We start from the raw sequence: 12,275 nt of genomic DNA on the forward strand, positions 1-12,275 counted from the left end.
TCAATACCAAATAAGTCAGATCCTTGCAAACTGACCTCACAACCTACAACAGAAAGAAATACTACAAAATTACAAATTTTTTTATTTAGCTACGTACTAGTTATATAATTTATGAGTATTTAGTTACTAACTAGTTAATTTATTACTAACTAGTTAAAAATACATGAATAGAATGAAAATTTGTAACTTGCTAAGTAGTTGTAATTAACTATCTACTAGCTACTAAAAAAATAAAAACACATGATTAAAATTGAAAATAGAAAAAAATTGATACAAAATAGAGTTAATTTTTAAACTTTTGTTTCTAAACTAATTTTTTAGAAAACAATTTCTAAACTTTTATTTTAATACTCTCTTATCTCATTCTCATTCACAATATTTAACAAAACTATTTGTTTAAAATACTCAATATATACATATACAATATATAAAATACTCTCCTATTTATCTCATTTCTCATTCACAATACATACACACACAATACATATTCAATACAACACAAAATACATACATATATACTCTCCTATATCACATTTTTCATTCACAATATATATACACACAATACATTTCTCATTCACAATATATACACACAATACATATTTAATAATATAGAAAAACCCTAAAAAAATTTATAAAATAAAAAATAAAGCAATGTACAGTACTAAAATTAGTAGAAATTAGATTTATACCTTAATAGACGTTGAAATACAATGTTTTCTCCACTAAAAACGGTGGCCGGAGGTATAACCACCACCACCACTACCTCTACCTTCGGTTTACCCTAAAAAATGAGGAAAAATGTGATCTTTTCATGTATATAGTTTTAGGTATGAAAAATAGAAGATTTAGAAACAAAAATGAGCTAAAATGGTGAAAAAATGGTGAAATGGGGGTGGTTTTTCGTGGTGGTTGGCGGAGAGGGTTTGGGGTTCTCTGGTTTGGGGGTTTCTGGGTTGGCTGGTCGAATGAGGAAGATGATGGGCTAGGCTAGGGTTATAAACCCTTTAGGCGTCGGTTTTTTTAGAAATAACCGACGCCATAGGGGGGACATCCTATGGCGTCGGTTATTTCCAAATAACCGACGCCATAGGTGGTGTCAAAATCCCTTCCAAAAAATTCCAACCTTATGACATCGGTTCTTTAATATTTGCTGAAAAAAAGTGCCTCTAAAAGCTTGGTTTGTAGTAGTGGTAAGATAAAAAGAAAATTAAAAATTAATCTCTAAATTGTTGATAATTGAAGATAACATTTGCTTCGACAGAGACAATAGTATAATTTTTTATTTTAAACTTTTCATTCTAACTGAGTCTACATATAACTGGATTGTCCATTTTTTGTGTGTAAATCGAATATGGTAGTGTCGACAAAGCGGCGGTGTTCCTACAAATAGTTAATTATTTTCATTTAAGATGATTAGACATGGTGTGCATAATTAATTTAATTAAAAAAAATTTACTTATGAAAGACAAGTAAAGTTATTTTATTTCTTTAAAACTATACCTCTGCAGTATAATCCATTAATTGGACACCAGTACACGAAAATATTTTTTCCTATGAAAAAAAAATAATTAGAAAATTAATTTTTTTTTTCTTAAGATAAAACGAAATTAAGTTAAGTAATTTTTTTGTTTTGATATTATTTTTATAATATTTTTTAACATCATCAAAATTTTTTTAAAAAAATATCAGTGTATATTTTTGTAAAAGATAATTTTATGATTTTTTTGACTCATGTGAACCCAACACGCATAGATAATTCTGTTTTTTTTTTTTTGTTATTTCATATTAGAGAGAGTGAAAAAAAGCTATATATTATTTCAAATAAAAAAAGCTATATATTATATTTATTAACTATCCTTTCGAAGATAGAAAAGAAAAAGAAGGACTGTATATGAATATACTGCATAGTAAAACACATTAAGCTAATTAAACGTATTCTTCATAAGATCAAATTTTTAACATAATCCAAATATAGAATATAACAACACGTTTTTTGATGTGAAGGTTAAACATAACAAATGACATAGTTTAGTCTCCGTATAACACAACAACGATGTGAGCTCATTAATTTTGATAGAAACAATGCAGATTTGAAATGATTCAATAAGGAGACAAAAATCCCAAAATGTTAGAAAATGAAAAACTTAATTTTAAAAATTGGGGGATGATTTACGAATAAAAAGAAGACTCAATTGGATCAGAACTTAAAATTGGGGGACGATTTTTTTGAATTTCTCACAACGAATTTGCATCAGATCCTCCATTTTTCACAGATTCACTCATCCATCTAGACGGCAATAAGAATTTGCTTGCTCTATTCATTGAATAGTGGGAGTGGACTACGATTGAAAAAAAAAATATAAATGAAGATAAATAGAGGAAAGCTAAACGATTTGGTAAAAAAAAATCCATATATAATTCGTTCTTTTCCTGATCTCTCTCAACAAATTAATTGTATATGCGATTTAAGGTTCAATTTATTTTATATATATATTTTTAATTTGTTATAGTTGTGATTATATATAGAGTTGAAATATGTTAAATATCAGAATTTGTTTTATTATTATTTTATTATGTATAAATAATATTTTATTATTTTATTAAATAAAAATAAAAAGTTACCCATGAATTTTTTATAAATCAAGAATTTCAGTTATATAGGCACACTTTATATAGAATAGATATATAAATATAGGGATATGATTTTGTCCCGTTATTGTACTTTCACGGATTGTAATCCGTGATGTACAGCAACCGTCAGATGAGAGAGTTATTTGATCTGACGGCTGAGATTGATCTAGGGGTAATTAGGGTTAAAAAGTAGAAACGTACTCTAACACTCATTTAATGTACCATGAGACCCATTTAATGTACCACGGAATACATTCCGTGAAAGTACATCACGGGACAAAATCGTATCCCTATAAATATAAATTTTTAATAAATTTTTCTCTATACTTTAAAGCACTAAAAAATACATATTGCTATGCGAGCATTAAAGTTCAATGGAGATTTATTTTGTTAGCACTTGAGAAAACAGTACTTGTTTTGCTGATCCTAGCTCACGTATGCATGAAGTGGAAACACATTTGTGCACAACTAAAAAATCTTTTTTTTTAAAAAAAAAAAAAAAACACTTCTGAACATTGCTTTTTATCCAAGAAAAACTTTACATAAAATATAATATTATTCAATTATATTTTACTTAGTATTATTGGCCAAAATTACTAGCTAGCTAGCACGTTAGTTGGACTTAGAAGCTCATTAAAGGAGTACTACAGAGATAAATAATTATATTCACCATTAATTAATCGGTAAAAAATTTCTTGTGTGGATATGGTACTTAAATTAATATTTTAATTCATTATTTACTTTGTCCTGATATCATTGGTTCTATAGCTTATAAGATATACTAGAATAATAATACCAATAATGACGTTTCCTAAGATTTGATTTCGCATTCATTTGTGTTTTAATTCTCACATCTTCAATAAAGCTTATATTACTATTTTTATAAATTATAGCATACCATTAAGTACCTTGATCGCTAAGCTGTGGATCTTTTATTATTATTATTATTATTATTAATTACTAGTGTTATTATTATAGACTGACTAAGCTATTATTATTTTTTAAGGCTTTTCCAATATATATTTATTCGTCACTCGATATGATTGAAACTAGAGTGGGCACAAGTTTTCTCGATCGTTATATTGTATATTCTTCAATGATTATGGAACATTAATGAGTATAGATTTCTATTTCCTTTCCTTCAAATGCTATAACATTTATTTTTTTTGCTCAAATTAAATAGTATAACATTCAGCCAGCATTAATTAATATTTGTGTTCTTACTACTAATCCCTTTGTTTATTAGATTCTTCTGATATATGTGTAGATTATTTCCGTTCTCTATCATATGCATGGTTTATTTATTTGTTAAGATTTTTTTTTTTTTTTGAAATGGTTTGTTCAAGAAATTTAAAATAAAATGTTTTCAGTACTAAAATTGATGTACATGTACATCACATTCTTTCCTCTAATTTATAATATTACGAAATCATATTATGCATGGAAACTCTTTTCCATCCTTTTTTGTTTCTTCTATTTCTTTAAGTCATAAATTTATATATCTATTCTATCTAAAATGTGGGTATATAATAAAATTATTCGTTTATGATAAATTATTGGGTGATTTTTTTGTTAAATAAAAAAAATAACAAATCAGAGTCACCATCTATATAGTTAGTTAAACCTAAATATAATTAATTTGTAATTAATAATAAATTTGTTCATATTGTTTATTTTTTTATTAAAAATTATTTTCAAATTTTGATATTTAGAATTAGTTAAATTTTAAATATTATTTTAAATTAAATTTGAATATTTTGATAGTTTAACCAGATGAGCATTTTCATTAATTGCGAAGATAAATTTGACGAATAATAATTTTTTTTTTAATTACTATTACAAAGTATAATAGTAATTTTTGTTTTTATTTAAATTAATATTATGCTTTCAAATTTCAATAACTATCACTACATTGAATATTATTAATTTTAAAATTATGATATTAAAAAACTAAAAACTAAAATAAAATTAACATACGTGACTTGACACGTAACAACTATTGAATTTATATATATATTAAACAAAAATTATTGGTTTAACGAATTTGAAAAAAATATTTTTAAATATTTAAATTTAAAGTATCAACATAATTAAATAATTATTTTTTATATATAAGTCTTAATTTAAATTTAAATTATTAATCAACCATATACCTTATAATAAATATATTAATTATATTATTTAAAATATTTAAACTTATTTACTTATTTTATTATTTAATAAAATTAATTAGATATATTTTTTTTATAAATCAATTTGAGATTAGATTTTATATATTTAAAATATATTATTGAATTGTATTAGATCTAATTTTAAGGGAATTACATAAGCATATACTATTTTTAAATTTTTTTTAAAAAAAAAAATTACGATTTGAGTTACTCCGTTAGTTACCATATGAGTTGCTACGTAGATTTCTGTAAAAATATAAACAAAAACTACTTTAAAATATAAAAATATAAAAACCACTTAATTTTATTATTATTGTTATTATTTAAATTAATAATTAAATAATCACAACTCTAATACAACTTTATATAAACATACATATAAAAATACCTAGTATCTTTATATATTAAAAGTGTCTATCTAACGTTGGTTTAACAGAATATACTTAAAAATAAAAAGAATATTCTGTTAAATTTAACGATTAGGTTTGATATCCCGTTAACAAATAAATCCAATAATTAAACCTAAAAAATTAAACAATCTTTTAAATATTAATAATCTCTTTTTAAATTAAAAAAATCATCTTAACCATATATCTCTCTAACAAACCTATCTTGCGAGAATATGAATATTTTTTTTGTTTATTTTTTTTAAAAAAATAACAAGAATTCAAGAATTGAGACATGTGTATGTCAGATCTTGAATGATCACTGTGTGTATATATTTATATTTATTTCCTTCTTTCTTGAGCAATTAAAGTGGGATTTTCCCAGTTGGATATATCAAAATTCTCAAACCCAATCTCAATATTGCTTTGCATGATTTTACTCATCTTCACAACTAAATTATTAATTTTAATTGATGATAAAATTTAATTTTTCTATTTTTCTATTATATAAGGATAATTATTTTTTTTATTGTTATTGTTTTTTTCACTATGATGTTTGTAGATATTTTTTTTTGACTAAATAATTATTAAATATTAAATAGATTAATTAAAAATATCTAAATCATATACTATTTAAAGTTAAATTTGATTAGATTTAATTCTGTATCTACTTTCTCATTATTTGTAATTGTTCTAAATCTGATCGTGCAAACTCATATATTAAACACAATACTCCACCTTGAAACCGTTCTCTGTTTTTTTTTCTTTCTTATTGGTTGGTGTAAATTCGGCCCGATGATTCAAGTGTCATGGTTTAGCAGAAATACCACTTCTATTTTTGTGTGATTGCAGATATACCACTTCTGTCATTGACCCACTTTTTAGCTTTATAAATGCAGATGTTCATATAATATTAACACTTTACAGAATATTTATAGATATAAACTTACATTACAATACTATGTTAAAAAAAGAACTAAATAGAATAATCTACTACTCCAATAATAAATTTATTTATAATTTTATAATTACACTAATATTATTTTTAATACATTATTAAATAATATTTCAAATATAAATATTTAATTTTTTCAAACAAAAAATTTGAAATCTTTAAAAATAAAATATATTCAAAATCTTAAAAATACTAAAATCTTAAATAAAACTATCAATACGTGGCTCGGCACGTACATTCACCTAGTAATAGTATATATATAGATAAAAAAGAGCATTAATATATTAGGGTTATTGATTATGAAAAATCTTGTACAAATTTTAATATAAGTTTATCTTTTTTAAAATAAATTTAATTTCTAAAGTCGATAATAAAGAAAAATTCAGGGAGAGAGAGCGGAGCTATTCCATTAGCTTCCAATAGAAGCCCCTCAATGTGACCATTCGATAAAAAGCATAAAATCAGTGACCCCATATAGCATCTCATAACAATACATTTCTTTTAAGCTCTAGTCCTCCTCTCTATGGAATACGAAAAATAATAAAAAAGGAAAAAGAAAATATCTGAAAAACCTGAAAGGAAGATAGTAAGGAAAAATTGTGGGCCACCTTCTGACTTCCACTAACATACATATATTCCAAACACATTAACAAATGCAAAAGTGAGATTGCCAATCCAATCCCATCTCTACACTTACCCACTTCTTCTATTCTAAAATTCAATTATTCCCTTTCCCCAATATTTAATTTCTTTTTTTGCCCTTCTTTCTTTTTCTCTTCAACAAAAGGTAGTGCCAGCACTATTCACAATATAGCAATAAGGAATAAAAGCTCCTTTTTATATCTTCTTTTACTCTCTCTCTCTTCTCGATTTATTTATATGTATATATAAAATGTTAAATACACATACTATATGATAACTCATGATGATATTGTCAGCTTATGAATTCTAAATCAATAACAAATTCATATTAATTTCGATTTTTTTTTTCTTTCTTATTGATGAGTGGTTTAATTAATGATCTCTAACACTATAAATTAATAATACTAATAAATTAACAAAAAGAAGAATTAAAACTTTTCCCTAAGTTCAGAATCTGTTCTCTCGTTCCTAACCCAACTCTCTAATCATATAATATAATTCTTCAATTTTTATTACAACAATTATTATGCTTTCCAATGGTCCCAATTTTGGGCAAAACTGCATCATTCTGCCTCTAGCTGGCCCAGCAAGGATAGCATATTGTCCCTTTTGGGGGTAGAATCGTCATCTTGCCTTCACTGAAACTTAATAAATCCTTTTTCTCATCGATCCCATGACCGGTTACAATATGTGGGCGTGTCTCTTCTGCTTTTTTTTTTTTTTTTGTTTAACCTTATCATTCCCAACTTGGCTAGGGTTTCTGATAAGACTTATACTATATATATTCACATGAATAACCTAGTTGAAGCAGAGAGAATAGAGTCCTTTTTCTTCTTCGTCTTCTTCTTCTTCTTCTTTCTTTTTCTATCTGAAAGTGCCACCAAATGTAGGGGTCCAAAAATCAACAGCGGTCTCATGTGTCATAGGAAAAGTACTAGAAACTGGTACCAAACATAGTCCTCGGCTTCTAAGGTCTTGTTTGAGATCTTCAGTGTCCTTAGATTTCTCAGAATTGTTCTGTATTTATTCAACAAAAACAAATTTCCCTTAATTTAAATGTACACCAACATGCATATATACATTATATTTATATATATAAATTATAATAATTAAATGGAATATAAATAAGAATAAATAGGATCTTTTCTCCTGAACTAAGACTTTTGTGAAGGTTTGTCTTCTCAATTTTTCTCTGTTGAAAAAATCAGCTCAAACTAAGTAGATCGTCGCAAATATTCCTTTTCAGTTACAATTAATAATTAATAATTTTAAGCTGCTTCAAATTTAGTTTATTCACATTAAACATTCTAAAAATGCATATACAGACTTTCATAATTTATCATTAAACAACTATTTATGTATTTATTTTCTGTCTGAATTCTTGAACTAAGTTAGATTAATATGTTAGTACTATATAAAAAAATTATTTAAATAAATGAGAAATTTTTGCAACAATTTTTATAGTTCAGAAAAATTTTCGTAACCGAGAAAAATTCAGAGAACAAAACTCTACAAGAGTCTAGTTGAGGAAATAAATCCTATTGATTCTATAAATAATTATTTAATTATTTTACAATTATAAGATTATTAATGTACCTGCTGTTGCTGTATGGCAGCTCCACTTTTCATGTATGGGTTGCTTAAAACCTATTATATTTTATGAGGGAAGAAACACATTATTAGAATATTTAAGTAAACATATTAAGTATTTATTAGTTTATTTAAATTAATCTATATGGAACTTACACTAACTTGTTCATGGAGAAATTTGATATACTCTATGGCCTCAGAGAGCACTGAAGCAGTATCAGTCTGAAATACAAGCAGTAGAACATAATAAGAAAATCGATCTATAAAAAATACTTACATGTGCAGTGCAGAAAGTAATTATTATCTTCAGTTTTCCTTTTATTAATGATTTAATTCATGAAATCAAGAGAGAACAATATCGTGTAATATTTTAAAGCTTAATTTACCTTTCCGAAAGGTGAAACCAATTGTTGGAGTGCAGTGATTCTGTCCCCCATTTTCTCTTTCCTCACCTATATATATACATGTATAGATGTACATATGTAATACAAAAAATTAATTAACACATAACCTAATTAATAATCTCTTCTATGCATATATACTTAATTAATAACTAAAACAAGGTGCAGGTTCACCTTTCACTGAAAAGATTAATTTATACGAAAATACAAAACATACAGTTTGTCTAAATTTAGTATTCGAATTCAAATTCAAGTGCATTATGTCATTGCTTTTTGAATCAATAGTAGTGTACCTTAAAAGCTGGCAATGGCGATTGAGTTTGATCGTTTCGTGCCCTTTTATTCGATGCGGCTTCATTCCCACTTTTCTTTGCCACCACTCCACCCGACTGATGATGATCCCTAACATCGGATATATTCTGCTCAAAAATATCATATAAATAATAAATATATATTTATATTTATATATGCTACTACAAACCAATTATAACAAAAAAACAAACCTTTGTTTCATTTAAAATTAAATTAATTACTAAGCAAATTTAACACGGCATCATGATTAAACAATAATAATAACAACAACAACAACAACCTTAGGTTTTTCATCGAAAGTTGTGGTCGGAAACTGTGGTTGGGTGGCCAATGTGGAGAAGAAATTAGACCTAACGTCCTTAATGGTGGCGGGGGCAGCCTCCGGAGGAGCACTCCAAAACGGCCCGTTGTTTGAGAACTGTAAATGGCTGTAATTGGCGGCCGGCGTGGGTGAGTGCTGCTGCTTCGGTGATGAAGCTCGAAGAAACTGAGGAAGTTTGTTATTTGTACTATTGCTTGACCAATTACTAGAGTTCATAGGAGCCAATACTTCATTATTGGAAGCTGTAGCTGTAGTCGCTGTATTACTCACCATCACCCCGTAGTTGGGAGGTGAATTATTACTATTAAAAGGCATGTTAGAGGAACTTGTTAGATTATTATCAGGGCCAAAGAGTCCTTGCAGTAGTATGGCCGAGGGGCTTCCGTACAAGGCAGCCGAATCCACCTGATAACTTGAATTATGATTGTTATTGTTATTAGCCAAACCACCGCCACCACCTTGGCACGTGACAGTGCTGCCGTCCCCGGAGCTATACTGAGGGCTGAACTCATGATGATGAGGATGGTGGTGGTGATCTAGAGAGAAACCAGGTGTAGTAATAGCACGGTTCATTTGTTTAAATGTCGTGTCGTTTGATGTTGAATCACCGGGAAATAACAATAGTTTTGGATCTTGTCTACTCCATTGAAGTTGCCCTCCTCCACTACTACTACTAGTTATCTCTTGTTGAAAGTTATTTCCACTGCCGCCGTTTTCTTCTAATAATATTGAACGAAAGCTACTACCTTCCGAAGCAGCTTTATTTTCCCCTCTGCTATAAAAGTAAATAAATAAATAAATAACAGTTATATATCGATATAACAATCGAAATCGCACAGAATTACTCACAATAAGGCAGCTTGGTTCCAATCCATAGCTTGGGAGGAAAGACCTAAACCCATCATCATCTGTAAGTTGTGGTCTCCCGTTCCTCCAGCGGAAGCTCCGGCGGGGGAAGAAGAATCTTGGGCTTGTTGGAGCTTGAGGGTGTCATGGAAAATCATGGAAGAAGCTGTACCAGAATCCAAAGAAGATCTTGACTTTATATCAACCATGTCCGTTGATGAGGTTGTTGAGGACCAATTACCAAAGCTTCCTAAGCTATTCATAGCTGAAGAAGACGTAGCTGTTCTTGATGAATCCCACCAGTTCCCACTCGTCTGGAATTCATCTGCCATGGCTAGCTCTCCTTACTGCAATTACTTTATGTATAAAGGTTTCACAAAACTGCACTTCTTTGTATAATAACTATAGAATATGTTTGAATTAGGGTCTTTCTTCAAACTCTGCTGGACTTGTTAGCTATGTCGTTTGTCTTTTTTTTCTCTTTTTTTTTGGGGGGTGGGCTTTCATAAAATGATGAAAGCGGTTCGCTGCATCTCGGTTGGGTATTTATATGTATATATATGGCTGAAGTGAATGTTAAACTGTTTGGGGGAGTAGGAAAGGAAAAGAAAAGAAAGAAGTCACCAGAATGATGTGGTTGACATTTCAGGGGGTGATTAGACAAGGGAATGGTCAATTTCAAACTAAATTTTCTTTCTTTCTTCATTTCTTTTACAATTTTTTATTTTACATGGTTGAAATGATTATTTCTTATTATTTTTAAATTATTTAGATCAGTAGTACTGTTAATTATAAGGAGATATTTAAGAAAATATTAAATATATATAATATGTAATGTGCTATTTTTTTGCGCCAACCATGTCATGACAGGTTGGCCTTTCTATAGAGCCAACCTGCTTTGAGTAGAACAAGACAATAAGGGCATTTTGGCAATTCAATAAAGTTTACTATTAACCAAAAAAAAAAACATTATGGAAAAGAAAGGAGAAAAAGAAAATTACACTTACTTGAAGTCCAAAGCTCTTTTAGAAAAAGAAGAAAAAGAAATATGTTCCATAGCTCTACTACTTATCTTATGAGTGTCTTCGTTATGTTGACAAAGAAAACGTTGTATTTTTTTCAAGGGAAAGAAACAATTTTATTAATGTAGAAATCTTTTTACGAAATAGATAAGATGAGCATTGTTATTCGGCACCGATGCTGTTTAGTACCTTCTAGATGTGTCACCTTACAATTGGTTAACAATAGTCTCTAAAAACTATTACACTAAATTATATGGGACCCGATACTTAATTGTACGAATAGCGATACATAAGAGAGTATTAAGCACTACTGATACCTTTCAGCATTTCTCTTTTATGATGTACAAACCTTCTCAAGTTTTTTCTTTTTTTTTTTTTTGCTTGAAAAACCTCCAAAAACTTTCATTAATTTAAAAAGATAGTGGTGAATTCACCTCCTAGGAATTAACAAACCCATTACATTCTTGAAAAAATATCAATTTGCAAGTGCATGGGCACTGCCTTTTATTAGAAACTCAGAGAGTAAAAAAAATATACTGAATTAATTGTAAAATGGTACAATGAAGGGTCCTCTAAATGTATACACTAAGAGATTGAATAATAAAGCCAACTAAAACTAAAATTGAAAAAATAGAAAAATTAAATGACACTTAGCTAATCTTAATAGGTCTCCTCAAGATGGAGTATAGAAATCTGTGACACCCATCTTGAACAATATTTCTTTGAAAGGATCAGGGAATAATGGCTTTATTAGGATGTCTACAAGGACGTTGACTTTTGAAGGAACGTGGTTCATCTTGAGAGTACGATTGATTATTTTCTCTCAAACAATATGACAATCGATCTTGACGTGCTTTGTCCTTTCACGATAAACCACATTTTCTAAGATGTGAATGGTTGTATTGTTTTCGCAGAATAGTATCAAATGTAGCTTGATGTTGATGGTGAAGTCTCTAAGGATAGAAGTGAGCCAAGTGAGTTAGGTAGCATGTGCTAT

General features: G+C 28.1%; 1 protein-coding gene across 3 annotated transcripts; it reads right to left on the reverse strand.

Annotated features, from left to right (window-relative positions):
- Nucleotides 1-7,640: 7,640 nt before the first annotated feature.
- Nucleotides 7,641-11,007, reverse strand: LOC115695722 (transcription factor bHLH123). 3 transcript variants are annotated; one of them, XM_030622794.2, is made up of 7 exons: nucleotides 10,260-11,007; nucleotides 9,369-10,185; nucleotides 9,070-9,195; nucleotides 8,762-8,827; nucleotides 8,538-8,597; nucleotides 8,382-8,432; nucleotides 7,641-7,802 (listed from the first exon to the last, which is right to left on the reverse strand). In XM_030622794.2, the coding sequence occupies exons 1-7, from the start codon at nucleotides 10,586-10,588 to the stop codon at nucleotides 7,650-7,652; spliced, it is 1,602 nt and encodes a 533-aa protein (XP_030478654.1). In that variant the 5' UTR covers nucleotides 10,589-11,007; the 3' UTR covers nucleotides 7,641-7,649. The 3 variants fall into 3 exon arrangements, with proteins under 3 accessions (XP_030478654.1, XP_030478653.1, XP_030478652.1); XM_030622793.2 differs by having other exon boundaries at nucleotides 8,532-8,597; nucleotides 9,369-10,182; nucleotides 10,260-11,005; XM_030622792.2 differs by having other exon boundaries at nucleotides 8,532-8,597; nucleotides 10,260-11,001.
- Nucleotides 11,008-12,275: the final 1,268 nt, after the last annotated feature.

Source organism: Cannabis sativa, chromosome 6 (genome assembly GCF_029168945.1).
Source record: "Cannabis sativa cultivar Pink pepper isolate KNU-18-1 chromosome 6, ASM2916894v1, whole genome shotgun sequence".
Taxonomy (NCBI): Eukaryota; Viridiplantae; Streptophyta; class Magnoliopsida; order Rosales; family Cannabaceae; genus Cannabis; species Cannabis sativa.